Source organism: Nasonia vitripennis (assembly GCF_009193385.2).
Source record: "Nasonia vitripennis strain AsymCx chromosome 4 unlocalized genomic scaffold, Nvit_psr_1.1 chr4_random0003, whole genome shotgun sequence".
NCBI lineage: Eukaryota > Metazoa > Arthropoda > Insecta > Hymenoptera > Pteromalidae > Nasonia > Nasonia vitripennis.
This window is the reverse complement of record NW_022279638.1, coordinates 2,794,112-2,820,951: the sequence shown is the minus strand read 5'-3', so window position 1 is coordinate 2,820,951 and position 26,840 is coordinate 2,794,112. Positions and strand designations below refer to the sequence as shown.

The 26,840-nt window shown below is 41.1% G+C and overlaps 1 protein-coding gene across 10 annotated transcripts in view; it reads left to right on the top strand.

Annotated features, from left to right (window-relative positions):
• The window catches only part of LOC100679705 (nuclear pore complex protein Nup98-Nup96), a 429,239-nt gene that overhangs the window by 358,842 nt on the left and 43,557 nt on the right, over positions 1–26,840 (top strand). For 9 of the 10 annotated variants that reach the window (XR_004345266.1, XM_031928065.2, XM_031928066.2 and 6 more), the window contains one exon: positions 8,196–8,293. The exons of the other annotated variant lie outside the window; for it this stretch is intronic. Coding sequence is in view for 8 of the 9 variants with exons in the window: in XM_031928065.2 (XP_031783925.1) it covers positions 8,196–8,293 (98 nt within the window). In the remaining variant the exon portion in view is untranslated. The remainder of the gene's footprint in view (positions 1–8,195; positions 8,294–26,840) is intronic. 10 annotated transcript variants of the gene reach the window in all.

The window sequence follows — 26,840 nt, the reverse complement described above, 5'->3', positions numbered from 1 at the left end:
AGCCTGTTTAGTCCACGGAGCATATTTTATGAAAATAAACTAAATATAGATAGTGAGTTAATTATAACACTGCCCCAAGCCGATCAATTTTTACAGCCCACTCCCGACGTTGGTTCCGAAGTGGCCGATGCTGGCTCCATGGAATTTGGGGAGGGGAGGGGTATGGCTAACTCTGAGGTGGAGAAGCACTTGGCTCCTGATGGAAAAATAGTTATAAGTGATATGGCAGTTGAAGAAATCAACTGAAACGAAGAAAGCAGTACCTGCTTGGAGCACAGAAGCCCACGATCAGAGATCTTGCTCGGAGCATAAGAGCCAGCTTTAGGGCTCTCTGCTCGGCGGATGACGGTTTGCAACAGTGCTAGCGACCATGAATAGAGAGAAAGAAGACACAAACTACCCTAAGTCTGCGGAGCAGAAAACCGAGCGTAGTCGATCTGGGAAGTCCTCAGAGCACATCTGCCACTCAAGACATGGAACTACCATGGTAGCAGATAGAAACCAAAAAGAAGAAAAAGAAAAAAGAAAAACAAATAAAAAAGACGGTAACAGTGGCTAGGAATCAAAAATGCCAGAGACTACGATTTAGTACGGTGAAAGGGATGCTGAGAATAATTATCTGTGCAGATATAATCTGGCTTTCAAAAGATATCTGTTTGTGAATAAGAAATGATGACTGCTCTTTGTATTAACGCATATCACAAGACGTAATTTGCAGATTTGGTCTGGATGAAAGAAATGCTGCGAATAATCATCTGTGCAGATATGATCTTGTTTTGTGCCTGTTTTTGTAAAGAAGCCTGGAAATGATACTATTATAAATGATTATTTATATTAATATTACTTGTAAATTTGCTTTCTGCGTTTCACAGGGTGGAGACTGTCGTTAATTATTAAATGTTACATTTTGAATAATAACGCCTGCATTACAAATTAATTAGAAATAAGATTTGGTATATATAAATTATGATAGTGTTGATATATTGCTACAAAATAAACTCAATAAATTGTATAAATATTAGATAAGTAATCGTTGATAAGAATTCAACATAATTATATTAAAATTAGAAATGTAAAATATTGGCCAAATAATCGCCACAGAAACTGTATTCAAAATACAAATGTTAGAGATACAAAATAATAAATTGTATAAATATTATATAAGTAATCGTTATTTTGTATGTCTAACATTTGTATTTTGAATACAGTTTCTGTGGCGATTATTTGGCCAATATTTTACATTTCTAATTTTAATATAATTATGTTGAATTCTTATTTTATTTACAAATATCAATATGACATATGATATTTAGTTTTAAGTGATAATTTAGTTATTTAATATGTAATTTAAATTCTAGTAATGTACTATTAGTAAAGATAATTTAGCCGATCAATAGAAATTTAATATTTTAACAATTTATAATTAATGGCAATTACTCAGCCAATCAATATAAATTAAGTGTTTTGATAATGTATTATCAGTGACGATTACTTTATAATCAATCAATATATGGTTTATAATTTTATTATTTATAATCAATGGCGATTACTTAGTTATTTAAAAAATATCTCAAATTTCAGGAATTTACTATTAGTGGAGATAACACTGCTATTTAATACATAATTTGTATTTTAGTAAAGTACTATTTGTAAAAACACCTTAGTCAATCAATATATCATTTAAATTTTGGTAATGTATAATCATAATGACGTTTACTTAGACAATAAAAAATAATTCTAATTTTAGTAATGTACTAGTAGTGGTGATAGCTCAACCAATCAATATAAAATTAATTTTTTGATAATGTATTATTAGTGGCGATTACTCAGCCAATTAATGTATAATTTATATTTCAGTCATGTATAATTAATGGCGATTACTCAGCCAATCAATATAAAATTAATGTTTTGATAATGTATTATTTATGGCTATTACTCAGCCAATCAATATAAATTAATGTTTTAATAATGTATTATTAGTAGCGATTACTTAGCCAAGCAATATTTAATACATCAGTTAGATTTACATTCGTTATTTGTAATATTTGTATTATTTTTGTATGCATATTCGTCATTTTAAAACTTTTAATTTCTCTTTTGATGTTATTCTTGATAATGCAACATATAACTGACCGTGACTAAATACACCAACTTTGTCATATAAACCAACTTCGTCAAACGATTGGCTTCAAGATTTATTTACTGTCATAGCAAAGCTAAGTCTTATTGGAAATTGCCTTTTAACCATACCAAATAGTATTTCATCTAGTAATGGAGCTAAATCGATACGAGGCAATAATACTTATTTACCGGAATATTTTCCAGTAATAATTTCTGCTGTAAGAACATATTGTTTTATATCTTCGATTATCAATATTGTACCTTTACAAAGACTACCATCAATGTCTAAATTTCTTAAGCAACTCATTATTGCACCTTTTCTCATATTTATTAATGTCGTGGCAATTCATTAGGTGTTAATGAATTCAAAAATTCTGTAAGTATCGTGTTTGTCAATTTGTCATCTGCGTCACTTTGGATTTGATCAGCACCATAGTATATATAGTAGTCTCCATCTATTCTTTTAACTAGACTTTCATTTATTTTTAGTACATTAGAATTTAACGGTGACAATATCAATTTGTTTTATAATGTTGAATTATTAGGATCAATTTTATGTCCAAAAATTTCTGTCATTAAATTATTTTCACAAATAAATTGTTTTGGTATTTCTCTTATATTATTTTGCAATATATATTTAGTCATATTTTTGTTTTCACCTATGGCAAGTAGCCAATTTTTAAATTTATTATCTGGATTTTGTAATCGTAGATTCTCACTTAATGTTAGTCTTGAAAATTTTGACTATAAAAAACTCCTTTTTACATATGTTTCAAGGATTTTTGTTCTGTTTTTATGCTGTACTATAGACAGGGTTTGTCTAAAGTCACCAGATGTTACAATAACTTTCCCTGCAAAAGGAAGGTCATTTTTACATATATCACGAAATCATTTATCAATTGCTTCAAAAGCATGTTTTGAAACCATTGATATTTCATCCCAAATTATAATTTTCACATTTATAATGTTCACCATATTTTGAATTAGCACAAATATTATACGTCGTTTGTTCATTGATATTTAATGGTAACTTGAAAATACTATGGACAGTTTTTCTATTAATTAATAAATTAGCAGAGATACCAGTCCAGGCCATTGTAATGAACGGAAAATTCATTGAAATTAAATATTCAATCATCACGTTATGTAAATAACTTTTACCACTACCACCGAGACCATCGATAAAATAATATTCATTTTCTATACTGTTAATTGTAGCATTAATGGTCAGATCATACATTTTTTTCGATTGGTAGACAAAGAATTAATTAATGTTTCTAAATTTTCACATACTTGTAATTCGTTATTATATTCTTCATCATCGTAATTATTTTCAATACTAGATATATGGAAATCATTTCATCTTAATCCATATAATAATAAAATACTTACTATGTTTTTCAAAACTCTTTGTTCTGCTTCAATTTTTACTAATGTCGGGTCCATAAAGTGACATTTATATTCATTGTATAATTCTAACGAATTAATAGGTCTTTGAAATACAAGAATGTATGCAAATAATTCACGCATGGATTCTGGAAACTTAAATACTGCAGCTTTTGCCGAACATTTATTTCATTCTTCATCAGTAGTAATAATACTTCTTGATATACAAGAATTTTATACATGTAATAGTAAAAGTCGTAGGAAAAATGCTTCACGCTTATTTGGATTTACAAAATACATTATACTAATAAGAGGTTTTATACATTTTTTTCTTTTATTCCTTTTTTTTATTAAAAACATAATGGTATGGAATTTCGTGATATAAATATTGCGTTGCATTTTTATCTTCTTTATTTAATTTAAACCGAGATGTCAATGGACATTTTTATCAATCATTCCGTGTTCACATCCTTCTTGATAATAAACATATTGTTTATCTTCTTTATGAACAGCTAATCTTTCAATTACATAAGATTGCTTATGTAGTAAAAATTCCCATATGCGATATATAGCTTCAGATGCACATAGATATCTAGTGGAGAGATTATTTCATGATATTTATATGTATCGTTATTTTCGATTACATTGTCTTCATTACCTGGATTATGTTTATTTGAAAATTTCACAAGAGCTGTATCAGGACCTTTATGAAAATATTTAAACAAATATTTTATAGATTAGTTTGATTTCTCAAATTTTTCAATTTTTTCAAATTTTTTAAATTTTTTGTGCACGACTTGAAATTCACGATCTTCTACCCAACTTTCACGCATAAAAAAGTCCCTTTCATGCCCTTTTTGGAAAAACCACGGTGTGCAACACGGGAATAAAAGCTATGTTAGACTCGGGAAAGGTGTTTGCAGCACTCGTCTACGTCTCGTGCTGAACACCTCACCCACGCTTGGCATAGTTTATTTTCTCCCCTTGTTGCACAATGTACTATTTTACTATATCGTATAATCTTGGATATTCATTTTCATTTGGTATTTCAGCACTTATGATAGAATCAATTTGATCAGTATCTCGAAATTTATCATTGGTATGCAACCATAATAACATATGATTACGTGGTAATCCCCTTTTTTAAAATTCTATTACGTAAAAAAAAAGTAATATTTTTGATTTATATCAACTCTATTATTTCGAGGCTGAGGCATTGCATATCAACATGCGTGCTATTTACTGACGATTTGCAAATATATATTTACTGTTCCCCGCGAGCGTTCGATACAGAAATCGCAAAATTGAATAAGGAAGCACAGCTAGTCGTTGATTGGGCACCTGAAAATGGTCTACTGTTTAAAGTTGCTAAAACTAAAGCGATGTTAATTGGCTATGCAACACCACATGCGCACTGATATCAGCCAAATGTCCTCAATAGTCGTCGACCGAGTCGATATCCTGATTGTAAACTCGACTAAAAATCTAGGTGTTATTTTTTAATGTGCTTTATCGACTTCGTTTTAAGAGTAACAATCTTTCGTCTAAGTTAAGAGAGAAACTCGTAAATGCGCTAGTTCTGCCGCATTTTGATTATGCGCGCCTGGTGTTTCAAGACATGCGCGAGTATCTCGCAACTTAGCTCCAACGCTTGTGTAACTCAGCTGTTTGATTTATCGATAAACTTCGCAAGTATGATGCTCTAGAGCCATCCTACAGAAAGCTTGGTTGGCTTTCCCTCGATCTGATTTTGTTATTTTTTTGTTATTCCCTTTGCTGCAACTGACCTTTACCTATGCTCTTTTAAAATTACGGGGATGCACTTTTAGGATTTTATCGAAATGCACTTATTCTGTATTCTTCGAGATGAGTAAGTGGTGGGTGGGTTTTCATGAGAGAGCTGAGGTTTAGCTGTGGTACGATTTGAGTGTAAGTAATGCTTAACGATGCTAATTTTCGCAGTATGTTTGCAAGAAATTAGTTGCTATATCTCTATATTTACATTTTTACGTATGTTTTTTATAATAATAATTATCATCGTCTCTCTCTCTCTCTCTCTCTCTCTCTCTCTCTCTCTCTCTCTCTCGATGAAATAAACGCACATATAAGACTCAAAATCTTGTTTTTAATTAATAAATAAAAAGAGAAATTGAAAAAACAAGTCTATGTAGATTAAAATTTATTTTATAGTAGCTGAGATGGAAATGATGCATTATTTACTTAAACAGGGTATACAGGGTGAAAATAGTACATTGTGCGACAAGGGGAGAAATTAAGCGATTTCAAGCGAAGGTGAGATGTTCAGCACGAGACGTAGACGGGTCCGCGAGGTCGAGTTCTGTCGTTTACTTTTTTGCTTTTCGACGCTGTCTCCTTTTTCTTCGTTACCTATACTTATGAATTAAAAACAATTTATAATCTTTTCTATTAACATTATTATTTTAATTCAGTTCTGAGATCAATCTCAAAACTAGAAGTAAACTTTAATCTAGTCTGAGCTATAACTAATGTCGAAAATAATCAGGGACGTTTTCACATATTTTCTTGGTTTCAGTTCATTCTCTGCATTTTACGACAGTTGGCTGAACCTCCTTAATTTATGTTCTGTTTAATTAATAATGTAACGTAAGGCCCAAAATATAAAGCCCAATGTTACATCGTTAATCTTTTAGGAAACCTAGGTTGATATAATATAAGACCTTAATAAGACTATATTTTAGCACGGTGAAAAAAAAGTTTTTGGCATTCAAACTACTGTCTTTATAATAAATTATATTATATTATAATTTATTCTTAATGAGTTATCATTTTTTCTTTCAATTATCTTATAAGGCATCATAGCACTTTTAAAACCTTACTTCTTCCTTAAACTAACCCTTATGGGCCGAATAAAGTATAATAATACTTATAAATTAACTAAAAATACCCGGAAACTAACTGTGCGATTATATGAAAAACAGTTAGTAGATGAATGCTACATGCTTTTGAACTCGTAAATAATAATTTCAAATTTGTTATTAACAATAATTTTTGGCAAATAAAATAAAAATTACTGTAGTAATCTTAATGGCGCTACTGGACAACTTGTAGATAACTAAATTACGAAGAGAATAAAAGGTCAAATTATCCGATCGGATAATTAAAACCAAAGTTAATCCGAAAAACGGAAAATTCGATGGTTTAAAAAAATCCATAGCTCTGCTATTTATTAATTGCAATCCCTGAAAATTTGCACACAAGTAGCTATCTACATGTTTTTTATGTGTACAAAACCCTGATTCAGTCTAACGAATAGTTTTTGCATAATCACTGTTTGAATATTTTTTTGCAATGTTTTCGCAAAGGACTGGATGCTTGTGTAATCGTCTAATTGAAGTTAAAAACATTATTTGAGACTAGACATACATAGCAACAAAATGTCTATTTTTGTTTTTTCATAAAATGCAGCAAAATATCTGTAAAGCGGTCGTAAATATAAGTTGAATCGGCTAAGCGCGCAAAATCAGTCGGGCAGAAAAGGGGAGGGGGTGGAGGGCGTGAAAAAAAGCGCGTATAAATAGTAATAGAGCCATGTAGTGCGCAACGTTTAAATCTTTTTATATAATTTTTCAAGCAGTTCCCCACTACTCCACTGTTTCGTTTTATGGGGAAACAAAAATAGACGTTTCTGTTTAGTTCCAAATTTTTTTTTAACCTTAAGGAGGGTCCCACTTTTACCTCTCCGGACCTACCTTAATCGGACGATTGCACTAGCATCCAGTCCACTGCAAATGAATTGCAAAAAAAAAATATTCAAACGATGATTGTGCAAAAATTATTTGTTTAACAGGGATTAAAATTAATAAATAGCGGAGTTAAGAATTTTTTTTTTAAACCATAGAATTTTCCGTTTTTTTTTCGGCTTAACTTCGGTTTTCATTATCCGATCGGTTCATTCGACCACTGTGTAGCTACTGTTAGTTCTCTAAAAGTCTTCCATTGGCCTGATTAAGATTGCTACAATAATTTCTGTTTTGTTTGCCAAAAACTAAATGAAGTGCAATTTTCCGTCCAAAATTGTCTAAACAACAAATTTAAAATTTTGATTCTCAAGTTTTAAAGTGCGCAGAATTTATTTACTAATTGTCGCATAATTAGTTTCTAGGCATTTTAATGTCATCAAGAAATGCTTTATTGCTTGGTTCATTAGAACTTATAATATAAGGATGTTGGTTATTGCAAGCCAATCAAGCTAAGCTACTAGTTAGTATTAAATTTAGTCGTATTTCATTTTATAGTAGTTTTATGTAGTTTCATTTATTAGTCGTATTAAATTTTATTCTTCCGCTGAAATTCTAACTAGCATATCGTATAAAAATCTGTTGTTTTGAGCCCTGCTTCATATCTATAAGAAAACACGAGAATACGAATATATTTTATAAAAATTGTATTAGTTACTAGTAGGTATGGAGCTTCTAGATATTAATTAATTAATTCATTCATGCATTCATTTAATACTTAAATGGACTAATAAACCCTTGACATTTATAAAAAAAAAAAAACGCTGATATCGTTTGACTGCAAATATTCATCTAAAACTTGCTCGACTTTGATTTGAACTAAAAATACTATTTTTTACGCTTTAGACTTTAGTCAGTTTGAAATACTACTTTGGTAAAAATATATATTACGTTTATCAAATTTTTCAGATTTAATGAAGCCGCATGGTACTTCATCTACGCGGAAGAATGGAATAGTGCACATGATGTAATCATGGAACATTTAGCAACAGAAGCTATAATAAATGGTAATATTCTTTATACCTAATAATTTGTTCAAGTTTATCAAATTTTGAAAACTGTACTTACTTATCGGTTATATGCAGAATATCTCGAACCGAATGTTTACTTCTTTCTAAGATAATAGAGCTCCCGAATAATCAATCTTGCTTGATGTGTTTGTTATAACTGCATTTGACACAAAACTAAGATATTATAAGCTAAGCAAGAATTATTATAATACATAGTAATATAATACACAATGAAAAACCGCTGCCATTTCATGGACATTTAGCTTCCTTTAACTAAATCTATTTTTTTTTTTTAATGGCATTTGGAACTCGAAACTTCATCGCCTCATCTACGCAAGCCTTCCACGCTGCCCTGTCTTGTGTCAATCCCACCAAAGATGCACCCCTCCGATCGACACCCACCCGTCCTATTTCTACTAGGTTCGCTTTTACGTTGTCCTCCCATCTGCGTCTAGGTCTACCTAGAGGTCGCGTTACCATCGGCCTGCCCTTCATGACACGCGCTGCCGTACGGTCGTCTCTCATTCTCGCTACGTGCCCTGCCCATCCCAATCTGCGCGATTTTATTATTCTGTTAATATTTGGTGACGCGTACAGATTGTGTAACTCATCATTGTGTAGTCTCCTCCATTCCCCGGTTTCCTCATCTTTCTTCGGCCCGTATATTTTTCGCAAGACTTTATTTTCAAATACCCTAAAACGGTTGTCCGCCTGCTTAGTGAGAGCCCACGTTTTGCACCCGTACAGAACCCCCGGCAATATTATTGTCCTGTATATTCTTATTTTAACGTTTTTATACAACAGCCTCGACTTAAGTAAATTACTCACGGCGTAGAAGCAAGCATTACCCGAATGGAGTCTCTTATTTATTTCGACATTAATCTCGTTTCTATCATTTATGGTCGTACCCAGATACCTGAATTCGCTAACCTTTTTAAAAGTAAAATTCCCAATTCTGAGATCTTTCTCCCCTCTGCAGATGCCTAGCTTATCCACAATCATGTACTTTGTTTTTGATTCACTCACTTCTAACCCTGTATACTCCACCGCTTTTATGAGGATTTCCGCGTTTCTTGCTACCGTTCCCCTACAATCCGCCAGTATATCCAAATCATCTGCGTAGCCTAGTATCTGCGTTGTTCCATTAAGCGTTGCGCCCAGCTGGCTAACCTGCATTTTTCTAACGGCATACTCTAACGTTAAGTTGAACAGCACCGTAGAGAGCCTATCCCCTTGTTTTAAACCATCGCGTATCATGAAGGGTTCTGATACATTACCGCCTACTCGGACCTTTCCCGTGCTTCCGTTCAGACATATTTGAATTAATCTCACGAGTTTTTTCGGTACACCGAGAAGTACTAGAATTTGATACATTTTGCTTCGCTTAATAGAGTCATACGCTTTTTTTAAATCTATAAATAGTTGGTGTATGGTTTCGCAAAATTCCCACTTTTTCTCTAACAACTGTCTTATGGTAAACATTTGATCGCTCGTCGATCTGTTGCGCCGAAATCCGCACTGATAATCTCGTACTATATCTTCTGCGAATGGAGTGAGTCTAGCTTGTATTACGTTTGACAGAACTTTGTAGCACGTTGCTAAAAGTGAAATACCCCTATAGTTATTGCAGTCTGTCTTATCCCCCTTTTTAAAAATCGGTATATTATTCTGTTAATATTTGGTGATGCGTACAGATTGTGTAACTCATCATTGTGTAGTCTCCTCCATTCCCCGGTTTCCTCATCTTTCTTCGGCCCGTATATTTTTTGCAAGACTTTATTTTCAAATACCCTAAAACGGTTGTCCGCCTGCTTAGTGAGAGCCCACGTTTCGCACCCGTACAAAACCACCGGCAGTATTATTGTCCTATATATTCTTATTTTAACGTTTATAGACAATTGCCTCGACTTAAGTAAATTACTCACGGCGTAGAAGCAAGCATTACCCAAATGGAGTCTCTTGTTTATTTCGACATTACCTTTTCAAAAGTAAAATTCCCAACTCTGAAATCTCCCTCCCCTCTGCAGATGCCTAGTTTATCCACAATCATGTACTTTGTTTTTGATTCACTCACTTCTAACCCTGTATACCTGCCGCTTTTATGAGGATTTCTGCGTTTCTTGCTACCGTTTCCCTACAATCCCGCAGTATATCCAAATCATCTGCGTAGCCTAGTATCTGCGTTGTTCCATTAAGTATTGCGCCTAGCTGGCTAGCCTGCATTTTTCTAATGACATACTCTAACGTTAGGTTGAACAGAACCGTAGAGAGCCCATCCCCATGTTTTAAACCATCGCGTATCGTGAAGGGTTCTCATACATTACTGCCTACTCGGACCTTTCCCGTGCTTTCGTTCAGACATATTTGACTCAATCTCACGACTTTTTTTGGTACACCGAGAAGTACTAGAATTTGATACATTTTGCTTCGCTCAATAGAATCGTACGCTTTTTTAAAATCTATAAATCATTAGTGTATGGTTTCGAAAAATTCCCACTTTTTCTCTAACTACTGTCTTATGGTAAACATTTGATCGCTCGTCGATATGTTGCGCCGAAATCCGCACTGATAATTTCCTACTATATCTTCCGCGAATGGAGTGAGTCTAGCTTGTATTATGTTTGACAGAACTTTGTAGCACGTTGCTAAAAGCGAGATACCCCTATAGTTGTTGCAGTCTGTCTTATCCCACTTTTTAAAATCGGTATAATGATAGATTCCTTCCAATTTCCGGGTATTGTTTCATTTTTCCATATGGCACATACTAGTTTATAAATTTTAAAAGTAAGCTCGACGCCCCCACATTTGAGTAACTCAGCAGGTATAGAGTCATTTCCCGCTGCTTTGTTGTTTTTTAGTTTTTTAATCGCGGTCTATACTTCTTGGTAGCTCGGTTCCTCTACGTGGAGTTCGGCAGTGTGAATTTCGTCCCTTAATTCTTCGCTATTTTCGCGTACGTTTAATAATTTATCGAAATAGTTTTTCCACAGCGACAGTAATTCGTTGTCATTTGTTACGAGGTTCCTGATTTCGTCCTTCAAGAATTGCGCTCTATTCCTAAAACCCTTTCTGATGGCGTTAATCCCTCTGTACATTTCGCGGGGGTAATTTTCCTTACTGTTAGTTTCTATTCTGATAAGATTCTTTTGATACTCTCGATTCTTATTTCTGTAGATCGCACCCGCCTGTTTCCTTACGTTAGAATACTCTTCTACGGTCCTATCGCTTCTATTGTGTAAGCTATCTAATTTAGCCTTTTTGCGCCTTTCAAACCAGAGTTCGCGCTCTTCGTCAAACCATGGTTTGCTCTTTGGCTTTTTCTTTTTACCCAGTACTTTGTTTGCGGCCTCTTTTACCGTTTTGTATCTGGTACCTAATTCGCTCTGTTCTATCTCGTAGTTTCTCAGTATCGAAGCTTTTTACCTTGTTTGTTTGCTTACTATTTTGATTCGCTATTAATCTAGCTCTTAATTCGGTACTACTAGGAAGTGGTCCGAGTCGCTATCTGCCCCTCTATAAGCCCTTACGTCGAGTACGTTAGTATGACGTCTTTTTTTAATGAGAAATTGATCAATTTGGTTCTGCGTGGCCTTGTCCGGCGAAGCCAGCAATGATAACAGTATTAGGGTCATAAATTTGCTGCTGCGAAATTTATAACCCTAATACCGTTATCATTGCTGGCTTCGTGTAGGCTTTCCTTCCCTATAGTAGACCTAAACATTTCCTCCCTACCTATTTTAGCATTGATATCGCCTAATACTATTCTTGTGTCGTAAGGCGCGAACTGATCGATTACCTGCTCTAAATATTCGTAATAGAGATCCTTAGCTTCTTCTTCTTTGTCCTTCGTAGGACAGTGTACATTAATAAATACATATCTATACCATTCACCTTCGATGATGATGTACGAGAGCCTATCATTGACGGATTTGAAACTTTTAACCGTATGTATGATGCTTTTGCTTACGAGAAATCCGGTGCCTAGGGATCCCCCGCTCCCGGCCCCATACAGGTACGTGAAGTTACCCGATGCTAGTACTCCGCCATCTGGCCACCACGATTCCTGTATTGCTACCAAATCTAGATTGTACCAATCAGCTTCCTTTATGAGTTCTTTAAACGCGTCTGCTCTGTATAGACTGGGAACATTCCAAGTTCCGACCATTAAGTCCCTTTTGGTTTGGTTTTGATTTTTTTGAACCATGATAGTATGTTAAACCCGCGCGCTTTGGATCTTCCGATCGTAGGTTAGTCCACCGTTCTAGAGGTGATAACCCCCATACCTCTCTAGAACTAAGAATGAGAGCTTTCCGATTTTTACGAGGACTGTGTTAACTCGTCGTAAGACACACTACGGTTTCATTCTCGCATCCTAACGCCCCCCTACAAGGCAGAGCGCGCCTTCGCTGGAATCGTTACCGTGTAAGACCAGGTGATGTATCATTCTACACATCCCCTTTCGGGGCAGTTGTCATCGCTCCCGCATCCTCCTCGGCAGCAGGATTTTTGCCCATTTTTGTAATGTGTGATGAAAGAGATAGATTAAGAGATAAGGTGAAGTGTTTTTTATTGTGGTGCTTGCGTAGTGTTTCTAGACGAATGCGTTCGACAGCGTGGGCTCATCACACCCACGCCTGTTCCTATCGGCTGTCCGCGACTGCTTATTCAATTTATTCGCAGCTAACATGTTTCTCAGGGGCTGTTACTCTATCCGCAACCTGAGGACGCGCTGTGTGGTGGTGATAGGCACCCACCCGTCCGATCTGGACGACAACGCCCAAGACCCGCTTAGGGTAGCGGCATTGTAACAGTTCAACTAAATCTATACTTCTAATAAATAAAGTATTGTTTACATAAGTAGAATGTTGATGGTTTTATAATTGTTTTTGATAAATGACAAAGAGCGAGCAGCTGGAGTTAGTATGAGTATAGTTAGTCAGTAAGAATAAAGGGGGATCATATAAAAAATGTTATAAGACAGTTAGAGGGATGGGTGACTATTATAAGAGTATTAATGGAGTAAATCTTGCCGAAGTGGTGGATGGAACGTTTACTAAGTAGATAATTGTTTTCTCTATCAAATGCATTATAGCCGAATTATTTGTACTATTGGATGATTAAAAAAAAGCGAAAAATAGTTTGACAAAAATCATAAACGTGCTCTGCAACAAAAAGTACCTGAAGAGATTGAAATTAACTTTCTTTTTTTTTCAATAAGCATTATGTATTGTGACGTTGGCGCTTTGCTTACGCGCATTCGAGTAATCTTTGTCCCGCCAAGCTTTGGGGTCGGCGCGCCAAGCAATAATGTCAATAAGAGATTTTCGTGGAACTATCTGGATTCCCCTCAGTTGCTCAAATGATTTCCGTCTATGCGGACGCAGAGAGTGTCGGAATACGATTATTTGGCTCAAGGAATGGGTTGGAAGCAGGGTTTAACGTACACAAATTATGACTGTGGTAATTAATACTCGAGTAAGACTCGGGATTGATGGACCTATTCTCACGTTTATTTACTACTGAAACATCATAGAATCTTTTACGCTGAGTTATAGAATATATGATACATACACTCGTGCTTGATGCACTTTAAGCCCTTTCGAGAGAGAGAGAGAGAGAGAGAGAGAGAGAGATTAGATTAGATTAGATTAGATTTATTTGCTGTACAATGTGTTGTACAATACTTGTATATATCGATACATAATTTAAAGTTTAATTGGATTGAGGATATGTGTGTAGGTGTGCTTGAAGGTGTGTGTGTGTGTGTGTGTGTGTGTGTGTGTGTGTTTGTAGTTTTGTTTAATGATGGTGATGTATGAGACTGTATGAGAGGTAAGTGCTTGGTTTGCTATGAGGATGATTACGAATTACGAATTTTCAAGGCTAAAAAAGTATTTTTTAGCCTCGCTTTTGAAATGATTGATGGGTATGATGTCTCGTAATCGTGAGGGTAATGAATTCCAAACGTATGCGGCGATTATGTGAAATGAATTCCTCAGCGCCTCCGACGAGAAAGGAGGTATGTCTAGCGGTATCGCTTCACCCCTCACAGGACGGAGCGCGACGTGGAAGTCAAAGTAGGCAATTAAATAAGATGGTTTAGCATTGTTAAAGAGCTTTCGCAAGAAGCAGGCCGCAAAGTACTTCCTACGTCCGGCAGTGGTGAGCCATTGCAGCTCGCGCCTGTAAGGCGAGATGTGCTCGCCCCTCTTAAGACCATAGATGTAACGTATACCTGTGTTAACCAGTCTTAGTAGTTTAATGTCGAGTTCTTGTGTCAAGTTGCAGTAAACCAGTGAGCAGTAGTCTATGATCGGGAATAGTAGGGCCTGGACGAGGTGTTTACGCAGACCGAGGTTCGTGCTTTTCCTGAAAAAGTATAGCCTATACATAAGAGAGTGAGCACGCCTACACATTTGTGTTACGTGTTCTTTCCAGGTTAGTTTGGAGTCAAGCACGACCCCCAGGCTGCGCACAGAAGATTCAAAATCAACCCGGGCTCCCCCTATATTGATGTACGTGTTAGCCATTGTAGGTAGAGCATTGATATAGTAGGGCGAGCCCAGGACGATCGCCTTAGTTTTGAGGACATTGAGTTTTAGGTTGTTATGCCCAGCCCAGCACCTTATCCTCTCGGCATTAGCTCTCATTCTGTCGGAACAGGAGTCAAGATCCTCGAGGTGGCACTGGGTGTAGATCTGCAGGTCATCCGCATAGATCAGATGTGCAATATCCACGTCCAGGCAGAGGCTTATGTCATTGACGTACAGTGCAAAAAGTAGAGGGCCCAGTACGGATCCTTGTGGGACTCCCGTATTGAGCGGAAGGTAAGAGGATAGTTGATTGTCGTCACCAATGACGGCCTGCCGTCTGCCCGTGAGATAAGATGCAATCCATCGGATGACCTGCTTAGAAAAGCCGAAAGAGGTTAGCTTTCTAAGGAGCTTGGCGTGACACACAGTGTCAAACGCCTTGCTAAAATCAAAAAGAAGAAGAAGTGTGACCTTCTTTTTGTCTATTCCAAGCCTGACATCATCAGTCAGCTTTATTAAGCCGGACTGTGTGCTGTGACCGGTACGAAAACCTGTCTGTAGGTCATCAAGGAAGAGCCTAGTTTCCAGGTAATGAGAAAGCTGCCTATGTACCAGCCACTCCAGCGCCTTGGATAGAAAACATAAGAGTGAGATCGGACGATAGTCAGTAGTGGATTTTGGAGAACTGACTTTGTTGAGTGCACGTACCAGTGACCTTTTCCAGTCCGAGGGGAAGCATGACTCGCTCAAGGACAGGTTAAAGATACGACATAATATGGGCGCCAGTACTGGCATGGCCTTGGAGACAACAACCTGTGGGATGCCATCAGTTCCCCTGGCCTGAGAGGTGAAATGCTGAACTGCGGCCAACACGTCCGATTCCGTAATCTCACTGAAGCTGAAGTGGACAGGATATTCCAGACTATCAAGTGATTGCAGTTGTTCGTCGACAGAAGGGGCGAGTGGATCATTGGATATCCCGCTGAAGTATCTGTTAAGATCATCTGTTGAGAAGCGAGATGGAGTGGTTTCCTTGGAGGTGGTGATTCCAAGTTTCTCGAGTTCTCTCCAGATTTCTCCTACATCTGTTATGTTTGATAGTCGTGAGTGATAGTAGTTCAGTTTGGCTTCCTCGACCTGCTTATGTGCGTTATTTACTGCTTGTGTATAAAGAAGTTGATCTCGAGGATGACGTGTCCTGCGAAATATCATGTATAGTCTGTCCCGCTCAGTCACAAGGTCTCGAAGAGCCGAGGTGAACCACGGGTGTCGTGTGGGTCCTGGCGTTACAGTCCGTAATGGGGCGAGCTGATTGATGGCGTTTGTTAGGTTGGTGTTGAGAGTGTTGATGCATGCGTCAAGGGATGATGTGTCGATTGTAGACCAGTCACATGTGTTGAGGTAGTTGTTTAGTTTTTCAGCACTGATGCCTTTGTAATTTCTATAGGAGTATGTTCTAGGTGCTTGTCGTGGAATTTGCACGTCGAGTGTAGCCGTAATGAGGTCATGTCCGTTTATGAATGGTGAGTCAGTCTTCCAGTGTGAAATTAGGCAATCCTGTTCGTCGACCAGGCAGAGGTCGAGCCATGTGTCAGAGTTTTGCTTGTGGTGCGTAGCACCATAGGGCACCGGTTTGAGGGAGTTCTCTTCTATGAGGGCCTTGATGAACTTGGCATCTTCTGAGGAGGAGAGTTGATCTGCGTTAAAATCTCCCATTATAACTTTCGTGGAGTAGTTGTGCATGTGACTATTCAGCTGTTCAATGAAATTGTTTCCTTGTAAGAAGGGCGCGTGTGGTGGCCGATACACAACCGCCACGAAAATAGGTGGGACTCCCTTCGCAGTGATCTCACAGAAGAGATACTCCGGGTAGCCTGGCTTTCCCGTCCAGATCCCGTCGGATGAAGATATTATTGTAGCAGTCAGCGTGTTGTGGATGTAGAGGGCCACTCCTCCACCGTTTCTGTTTCTGTCTCGTCTGTGTAGCGTATAGTTAGTCAGTGTGGGAATCGAGGTTACTTTATCATTGAGCCAGGTTTCTGTTACAGCTATTACGTGAAAAGTGGGACGAGCAGACAAAAAGAGTCTTATCACTTCAATGTGCCCCGTGAGAGAGTTCGCATTGAAGTGACAGACCCGCAGTCCTTCTGACAGAGTTACCTTGGAGTGTGAAGATTTCGCGATCGATGAAGTTGATGATGGTGGTTTGGGTGGAATGAGGTGTATGTATTTTAGTTGATGTTGTTGTTGTTGCTGTTGTTTGGTGGTGTCCGAGATAAAAAATTATCTAGGTGTTCCTCGGTTTCGATGACGACGGCGCGGTTGTCGTTGAGGCGGATGTAGAGCTTGCCATTCCTCACGTATGTACGACATCCTTCCCTCCTCTTGACCTCCATCCGCGCTCTGACCCTCAGCTTGTGCACCTCTGGGGGAAGGAGCGGATTGATGTTGATTAGCCACTGGTGGTCTGGAGCTGGGGCTCGCGCTTCCTCCAGTAGGTCTGCATCCAGCTCCGCTGTGTGGAGCTTGCGCTTTCTGGCCTTCGCAGCTATTATTGAGCAGGCGAGGGCATGTGACGCCAGAGTGACAGCAAGAGGTGGCATTCTGGCTGAGTTGTCAGCGGCTGTGTCCAGTCTTCCCATAACCCTCGCTCTTACTACGTCTCGTTGGAGAACTGTGGGGTCCAGCGCAGTGAGCACCGCATAAGCCAGCAGCCGCAATGAGGATTCCTCAGTGTATCGGAGCCCCGTAATCACAACGACATTGTCGTTGTTGGTGTGCTCCTGCTGCCTTTTGATGACGGATATTTCCCTGCGGAGGTGAGCCAGTTCGTTGTAGTTGCCGTCGTGAGGTGTGCCGTTACTGCTGTTGGTTGGCTGCGGGATAGCAAGATTCCTCGATGCCAGGTCTTCTAGCTTTGCCTGCAGCTCACTGATGTTTTTCTCAGCATCATTAATGCGAGAAGTAAGCTGCGGCAGGTCATCAAGGGCCTTGAGCCTCTGCTCTAGGGGAGCCAGCCTTTGCTCAATCTCGGTCATCCTCTTCGCCATCTCGTTTTGAGTCTTCAGGGATGCCTCCTGTTTCTTGCGGATGTCAGCTAGAGCCTCTAGGATATTTTTAAGGGAGCTCTCGATCGTCGATGGTGTTGTTTGACGAGCAGGAGATCTATTTCGAGATGGGGCGCGAGATTGTGGTGCAGAGCTGTAGGGCTTGGTCGTTGCCTGCTTAGATGTAGATTTAGGCCCTGCCAGCGATAGATTGAGCTGCGAGGAGTTAAGCCTTTTCTTGGCCTGCTCCCTCTCCACTTCCTCCATACAAATCGCGCCGTCGCAGGTCAGGACCGCCCTACCTCTGACCTTTGAAGATGTGAATGTAACACACTTGGAGTGGTAATGTGTGTTACATATATCACATTTCTTAGGGGCCTTGTTCTTAATGATGTTATTGCATTTTCCGCAGGTCTCGTATCCCGCATCGTCGTTTCCCGCATTCATTGTGCTCATCTCGTTGTTTCTCACCGTAGTTGGTGATCTGTCCTCTAGGTGGAGCAATGGTGAGAGAAGAGAGAGCGTTTACCGACCTTAAACTGAGTGGCGCCGCGATGGTGTTCAGTCTGCTCACTAGATGGCAACAGGTGGTCGAAACGTTGAGCGAAAGCCGTGCGGGAAAAGAGCCAAACCGTGCGAGGTGTTTTGAGGTTAGAAAATTACGGCAGATGTTCTCGGAAAAAGCAGGCAAGAGTAGAATGCAGCCTCCAGCAATTTATTAATTGGCCTGAAGGTTGCAATTAGTAGCGTGCAACACTCTATAAAAGAAGACGCCCGGAGGCAGCGTGCGGCAGTAAAAGAACGTGAAAACAGGAGATAGCAGGCAAAGCAGTTGTACTCACGTGATCGCAGCGCCAGAGAGAGAGAGAGAGAGGGAGGGAGGGAGGGAGAGAGAGAGAGAGAGAGATTTCCCCTTCCCACTTGGCGCTGTGCGGACAGCGTGCTCTGCGGTGTTGCGCTGCTTTCTTCTTGTTGGAGTGGTGGTTTAAATAAATAATATATTTGTGAGGTTTAAATAATATATTTGAAAGTGGGAGTAGCCACAAGTCGGCGTTGCGTCTGATCAGCTTCGAGTCTTTCAGTAGAGAGAGAGAGCTTAGATTAGATTAGATTAATTAATTTTTATTTGCGTACATTATGTTGTACGACTCAATATGTACAGCAGAGTAGTAAAAGTACAAAAATAATAAGTTTGAGGTATCCTGTTTTAGTAGGTGTGTAGTGTGAAAGTATATTGAGGTGAAGATGGGTTAAGCGAGAGTGAGCAAGTGTGTGCGTGTGCGTGACTGTGTACACGATGTTTATGTGTTTATGGGTTTTCGAGTTCGAAAAAGTAATCTTTAGCTAGTTTCTTGAATACTGCGATGGATGTAGTGTTACGGAGGTGTGATTGGCAGGTTGTTCCATAGGTATGAGGCGCTGATATGAAACGAGTTCCTCAGCGTCTCCGTCGCGAAAGTAGGGATATCCAGAGGTGTCACTTCCACCCTAACAGTCCGGAGTGTTACGCGAAAATCGAAGTAGGCCAGTACGTATGATGGTACGGCAGTGTTAAACATTTTTCGTAAGAAACAAGCAGTGAAATACTTCCTGCATCCGGCAGTGGTAAGCTATGCAGCTCCTGCCTGTATGGCGAGATGTGCTCATCTCTCCTTACACCATAGATGTACCGAATCCCCGTATTCACGAGCCTCCGTAGTTTTAAGTCGAGTTCCTGCGTCAGGTCACAGTATACAAGAGAACAGTAGTCTATAAGGGGAAACAGGAGCGCTTGCACTAAGTGCTTGCGCAATCTGAGATTGGTACTTTTTCTGAAAAAATAAAGCCTGTACATTAGCGAGTGAGCACGTTTACTCACTTGTGTAACGTGCTCCTTCCACGTGAGTTTAGAGTCAAGCATCAATCCCAGATTACGCACAGAAGATTCAAAGCTGACTTGGGCACCCCCAATGTTGATACAGGTGTTAGCTATCGAAGGTAGTATATTTATGTAGTAGGGGGAGCCCAGGACAATTGCTTTGGTTTTGTTAACATTGAGTTTTAGCCTGTTCTATGCAGCCCAGCCCATTACCCTCTCGGCATTAGCACTCATCCTGTTTGATAAAGAATCGAGCTCCTCAAGGTGGCATTGGCTGTAAATTTTCAAGTCATCCGCATATTTGAGATGGGAAACATAGGTATCAAGACAGAAACCGATGTCTTTAATGTACAATGCGAACAGCAAGGGACCCAGAACGGATCCTGCGGGACGCCAATGTTAAGACGCCGAGGGGTGGAACGTTCGCTATTGTCACCAACGACGGCCTGCTCTCTCCCAGTGAGGTAGGAGGCAAACCAGCGGATGACCTTGAGCTATCCACCTTCGGCTTTGAGAAGCCGAAGGTGGATAGCTTTCTCAGGAGCCTGACGTGACACACAGTGTCAAACGCCTTGCTAAAGTCAAAGAGAAGGAGAAGTGTTACTTTCGTTTTGTTTATCCCGGCCCTGGCATCATCAGTTAGCTTAATTAGGCCAGACTAAGTGCTGTGACCAGTGCGGAAGCCTGTTTGAAGATTATCTAGTAGGAGCCTTGATTCAAGGTATTCTGAGACTTGCCTGTGTACCAGTCACTCCTGTGCTGAACTCGAAGTGTTCCGGGAGGTCAAGACTTTCCAGGGTGAGAAGATAATCCTCAACGACAGGGGCCAACGGATCGTTGGAGATCGCGCTGAAATGCCTGTTGAGTTCATCTGTGGTAAATCGGGATGGTAATGGGGCCTTAGTGGCAGAAATTCCAAGTTTCTCCAGCTCTCTCCAGATCTCGGCAACGTCGGTCAAGGTAGACAGGCGTGAATAATAATAATTCAGCCTGGCTTCCTCGACTTGTTTGTGAGCATAATCTCTAACTAGTCTGTAAATGCGGAGATCCGAATCGAGCCTAGAGTCCCTGAAACGCCTGTAAAGTCTATCCCTCTCGGATACAAGGTCACGAAGAGTCCACGGGTGACGTTGTCGTCCTGGTGGCTTAGTCCGCAATGGGCGAGATGATTGATGGCGTTTGTTAGGTTATCGTTAAGTATAGATATGCTTTCGTCGAGTGATGACGTGGTGAGAGATGACCAGTCACATGTGCTAAGAAAGTCCCTTAGCTTCTCGGCACTGATTCCATTAAAGTTTCTGTAAGAGTATGTGTTAGGTACGTAGCATGGAATCTTTACGTCGAGAGTGGCCGTGATAAGGTCGTGTCTGTTGATGAAAGGTGCGTCTGTCTTCCAGTATGACAGCAGGCGATCCTGCTCATCGATTAGACTCAAGTCAAGCCAGGTGTCAGAACCCTGTTTGTGGTGCGTGGCACCAGAGGGAACAGACGAAAGGGAGTTTTCATCAATGAAGGCCCTGATGCAATTGGCGTCTTCAGATGAGAAGAGTTGGTCAGAATTAAAGTTTCCCATTATAACCTTCGTGAAGTACTTGTGCATGTGGGTTGTTAGCTGGTCTATGAAGTTAGAGCCTTGGAAGAAAGGAGCATGAGGTGGACGATACACAAACCGTGAAGTACTTGTGCATGTGGGTTGTTAGCTGGTCTATGAAGTTAGAGCCTTGGAAGAAAGGAGCATGAGGTGGACGATACACAAACCCCACCAAGATAGGAGAGACTCCCTTTGCCGATACTTCACAGAAGAGATATTCAGGCTTTCCTGGCTTACCAGACCATTCACCGTCAGATGATGAAATAACGCTAACTGTCAGAGATTTGTGTATGTAGAGGGCCACATCTCCGTTTCTGTTTCTGTCTCGTCTGTACAGTAGGTAATCGTCCAGAGAAGGGATGGACGTTACCTTGTCGCTTAACCAGGTCTCAGTAACAGCTATTACGTGGAATGGAGAGCGAGTGGATAAGGAAAGCCTGATCATCTCAATGTGACCCGTAAGCGAGTTTGTATTAAAATGACAGACTCGTAAACCTTCGGACAGAGATACCTTAGAACGAGATGAAGACGTGGCAGATGAGCTTGATGGTGCGTGTGGTGGAATGATGTGTGTGTGTGTGTGTGTGTGTGTGTGTTGTAGCCTCAGTGTTGGAAGATGTTGGCAGCGGGCGGAAACCGGGCTAAAAAAGTCTCCAGCTCGGCGTCGGTGTTGATGATCGTAGCACGCTCGCTGTCATCGTTACAGCGCATGTATAGTCTCCCTTCCCTGACGAACATTCGACAGCCCTGCCTCTTCTTGGCCTCCAATCTAGCTCTTGTACGCAGCTTTTGGACGTCTGAGGGGAGCAGCTCGTTTATGTTTATGAGGCCTTGATGATCTTTAGCCTCCTCCAGCAAGGTGGCGTCCAATTCGCTGGTGTGTAGCTTGCGTTTCCGGGCTTTGGCAATGACGATCGAGCGTGCAAGCGCACTTGATGATAGGGTAACGGCTAGTGGTGGCAGTTTGCCGTCACCCCTGGCGGAGCTGTTTATAGCATCAAGCCTCCCCAAGGTCCTGACGGATGCTACGTCTCTTCTAAGGACCGTGGGGTCAAGCGCGTTTACAACTGAGAAAGAGAAGAGATGCAGCGAGGTTTCACGGGTATAATGCAAACCCGTGACAACGACCACACAGTTCGAGGTCTGCTCCTAGCGCCTCTTGACCTCGGCCAATTAACTGCGTAGGCTGTAAATGTCCGCAGTGTTGAGCACAGTGCTGCCGCTGTCCTACTGCATCATTGGGCTCCTTGATGACAGATCTTGGATTTGTGCCTGCAGCTCAGTGATGGAGGACTCAGCATTGTATATGCGAGTTTTGAGTGCAGGCAGCTCATCGAGGGCCTTGAGTCACTTCTCCAGCGGAACCAGACGCTAGTCAATTTTGGAAATCCTCTCCGACACGATGTTCTAGGTCTTGAGGGACTCCATTTGAGCATTGCGTATGTCGTCCAGTGCTCCGCGAATATTCCTCAGAGCAGCCTCAACGGACGGCGTAGGTATTGTTGTTACTCCGGCCGAGCGGGCTGGTGAGGGATTTCTCGACGTGTTGGCTGATGGTGGTGCTGACCTCGTCTTCTTGTTCGCCAGCTGCTGTTGTTTGGGAGTATTCTTGCCTGCTGTTGTTGTTGCAGTTACTCCCGTTGCTGATGTTGTGGCAGAGGTGGATTTGGTCCTCAGTTTGGCACCCTTGGCGTTGCTGTTATCTGCACGCGAGGGACAGGCTATAAACTGCCTGACGTTCACCACGATAGTTTTGATGTTAACGGTTTTTTGGCACCTGACGTGGTAGTGCAGACCACAAAATTCACACTTTTTGGGGTCTTTGTGCTGTATAGGTTGTTTACAGATGCTGCATGACTGAAAAGGCACTTCCACACTCTTTTCGCCGGTTGCACTCATTTTTCGTCGATAACTTAGGCTAGATGGAGCGTCAGTGGAAAGAGCGCGAAAGTACCGACCTCGATCAGTGTGAAGTCGCTTTGAAAGTTCTCCCACGATGCAGCAGATGTCACCACGATGTTGATTGCGGAGAGAAAGAGAAGCCGTGCAAGTGAGGAAACAAGCCAAGCCAAGCCAAGCCGATTTGTAGATTAGAAGCCGTGTAGAAAGTTTGCAGTAGAAAAGATGACAGAGAAAAATTGCAGCCTTCGGCGATTTATGTATCGACGTGAAGGTTGCAAAAAGGAGCGTGCAACTATCTACAACAGAAGAGGGCCCGAAGGCAAGAAACAGCAGAAAAACAGTACAGAAAAATGATGGATAAGCAGAGCTGTCAACTGTACTCACCAGAGAGAGAGAGACAGAGGGGGGAGAGGGAGAGGGAGAGGGAGAGAGAGAGAGAGATTTTAGATTTAATTGTTTTTTATTGTTGTACATTGTGTTGTACATATACAATTATAGTATATTATAAAAAGAATCACAATTTTGTGTAAGGGTGGTTTGTGTAAGGGTGCTAGTGCGTGTGAAGAGTGTGAAATGGAACGAAGTGAAATGAGATGAATGAGAATGTGTGTATGTTTGTGTGATGTTTATGTGTTTTCCAGATTGAAGAAGTAATTTTTAGCTGCTTGTTTAAAGTTTAATATGGATAGTGTGTTGCGAAGGTGAGATGGAAGGCTATTCCAGAGGTAGAAGGCGCTGATGAAAAATGAATTCTTTAGCGTCTCCGTCTTGAAGAACGGGATGTCCAGTGGAGTCACCTCACCCCTCATAGGCCTGAGCGCGACGTGGAAATCAAAATAGGCTAATAGATAAGTAGGTATTGAGGTGTTGAAAATTTTTCTTGGAAAACAGGCCATGAAATATTTCCTACGTCCGGCGGTGTTAAGCCATTGCAGCTCACGCCTGTAAGGGGAGATGTGCTCGTCCCTCCTCACACCGTAGATATAACGGATCCCCGTATTGACAAGCCTCTGTAGTTTTAAGTCAAGTTCCTGAGTCAGGTCGCAGTAAGCAAGTGAGCAATAGTCAATGAGGAGAAACAGGAGTGCTTGCACTAAATGTTGGCGCAATCTAAAGCTAGTGCTTTTCCGAAAAAAATAGAGACGGTACATTAAAGAGTGAGCACGTTTACAAATTTGTGTAACGTGCTCTTTCCACGTAAGTTTGGAGTCAAGCAACAGCCCCAGGTTGCGCACCGATGATTCAAAGTTGACCTGGGCCTGTAAGGGGAGATGTGCTCGTTCCTCCTCACACCGTAGATATAACGGATCCCCGTATTGACAAGCCTCTGTAGTTTTAAGTCAAGTTCCTGAGTCAGGTCGCAGTAAGCAAGTGAGCAATAGTCAATGAGGAGAAACAGGAGTGCTTGCACTAAATGTTGGCGCAATCTAAGGCTAGTGCTTTTCCGAAAAAAATAGAGACGGTACATTAAAGAGTGAGCACGTTTACAAATTTGTGTAACGTGCTCTTTCCACGTAAGTTTGGAGTCAAGCAACAGCCCCAGGTTGCGCACCGATGATTCAAAGTTGACCTGGGCTCCCCCTATATTTATATAGGTGTTAGCAGTAGAAGGTAGAGCGTTTATATAGTAGGGGTAACCCAGGACGATAGTCTTAGTTTTAGTTACATTTAGTTTAAGTCTATTCAGCACAGCCCAGCCCATTATCCTCTCGGCGTTAGCACTCATCCTGACAGAACAGGAGTCAAGCTCCTCGAGGTAGCATTGGCTGTAGATCTGCAGGTCATCCGCGTAGATTAGATGGGACACATCTGAATCTAGGCAAAAACCAATATCATTGATGTACAACGAGAACAGCAAGGGGCCTAAAACTGACTCCTGTGGGACACCGGTGTTTAGTGGTAGAAAAGTAGAGATCTCATTGTTGTCACCAATGACGGCCTGTTCTCTTCGCGAGAGGTAAGATGCAAGATAGCGGATAACCTGCTTGGAGAAGCCGAAGGAGGATAGCTTTCCGAGTAGCCTGACGTGACGCACCGTATCAAACGCCTTGCTAAAATCAAATAGAAGTAGAAGAGTGACCTTCTTCCTGTCTATCCCAAGCCTGACATCATCAGTCAGCTTAATTAAGCCGGACTGCGTGCTGTGGACAGTGCGAAAACCAGTTTGGAAGTTGTCAAGATAAAGTCTTGTTTCAAGGTATTCTTGTTGTTTAATGCTCTTACGAGCGATGACTTCCAGGCGGAAGGAAAGCGTGCCTCGCTCAAAGACAGGTTGAAAATTTGACAAAGTAAAGGAGCGAGTATTGGCAATGCTTTGGAGATTACAACCTGTGGGATGCCATCGCTTCCCCTGGCCTGGGTATTGAAGTGTGATACTGCAGCCAACACGTCCGACTCTGTGATAGCCCTGAAGATGAAATGTTTAGGGAGGTCTAGACTCTCAAGGGTTCGCAGATACCCCTCAACAGATGGAGCTTGAGGATCATTTGAGATGGAATTAAAGTGTTTGTTGAGAGCATCTGGAGAGAACCGGGCAGGTGGAGAAGATTTAGAGGTAGTAATACCAAGATTTTCAAGCTCTCTCCATATCTCTGCAACGTCGGTCAGAGTAGACAAGCGTGAATAATAGTAATTCAGCCTGGCCTCCTCGACTTGTCTATGAGTGTCGTCCCTTGCGATTCTATAAAAGTATAGATCCCAAGGTAGACGACTTCTGCGAAAGCGCCTGTAGAGTCTATTCCTTTCAGTTAAAAGGTCACGAAGAGCCGCGGTGAACCACGGGTGACGCCTACGTCCAGGTGTCACAGTCTTTAATGGGGCGAGATTATTTATGGCTTTCGTGATGTTGTCGTTAAGGATGGTAATGCATTCGTCAAGTGATGGCGTGGTGAAAGATGACCAGTCACATGCGCTAAGGAAGTCCCTTAGCTTCCAGCACAAATTCCTTTGTAGTTTCTGTAGGTGTATGTAGCAGGTACGTGGCGTGGAATCTGTACGTCGAGTGTGGCTGTGATAAGGTCATGTCCGTTGATGAAAGGAGTGTCTGTCTTCCAATATGAGAGCAGGCGATCCTGCTCATCGATTAAGCATAGGTCGAGCCAGGTGTCAGAGTCTGTAGTGATGATGGTGGCCCGTTCGTTGTCCTCGCCAGAACGGATGAAGATCCTGCCGTCCCTCACGAACGAGCGGCATCCCCTTCCCTTCTTTGCCTCCAGCATGGCCTTAACTCGCAGCTTGTGGATGTCTGGAGGAAGCAGCTCATTGATGTTGATGAGTCCCTGGTGGTCTGGGCAGAGAGCTCTCGCTTCCTCCAGTAGTGCATCATCCAATTCACTAGTGTGAAGCTTGCGTTTCCTGGCTTTGGCCACTATGATGGAGCGGGCCAGCGCACTGGAAGAGAGAGTGACAGCTAGAGGTGGGAGTCTGCTGTCACCTTGCGCATTGATGTTGGTTGCGTCAAGTCTCCCCATGATCTTGACGGCTGCCACGTCCCGTTTCTGGACCGTGGGATCCAGTGCTGCCAGGACGGAGAAAGCCAGGAGTTGCAGTGACGTCTCCTGGGTATAGGCCAGGCCGGTGATCACCACCACATTGCCCGCAGAGCGCTCCTGCC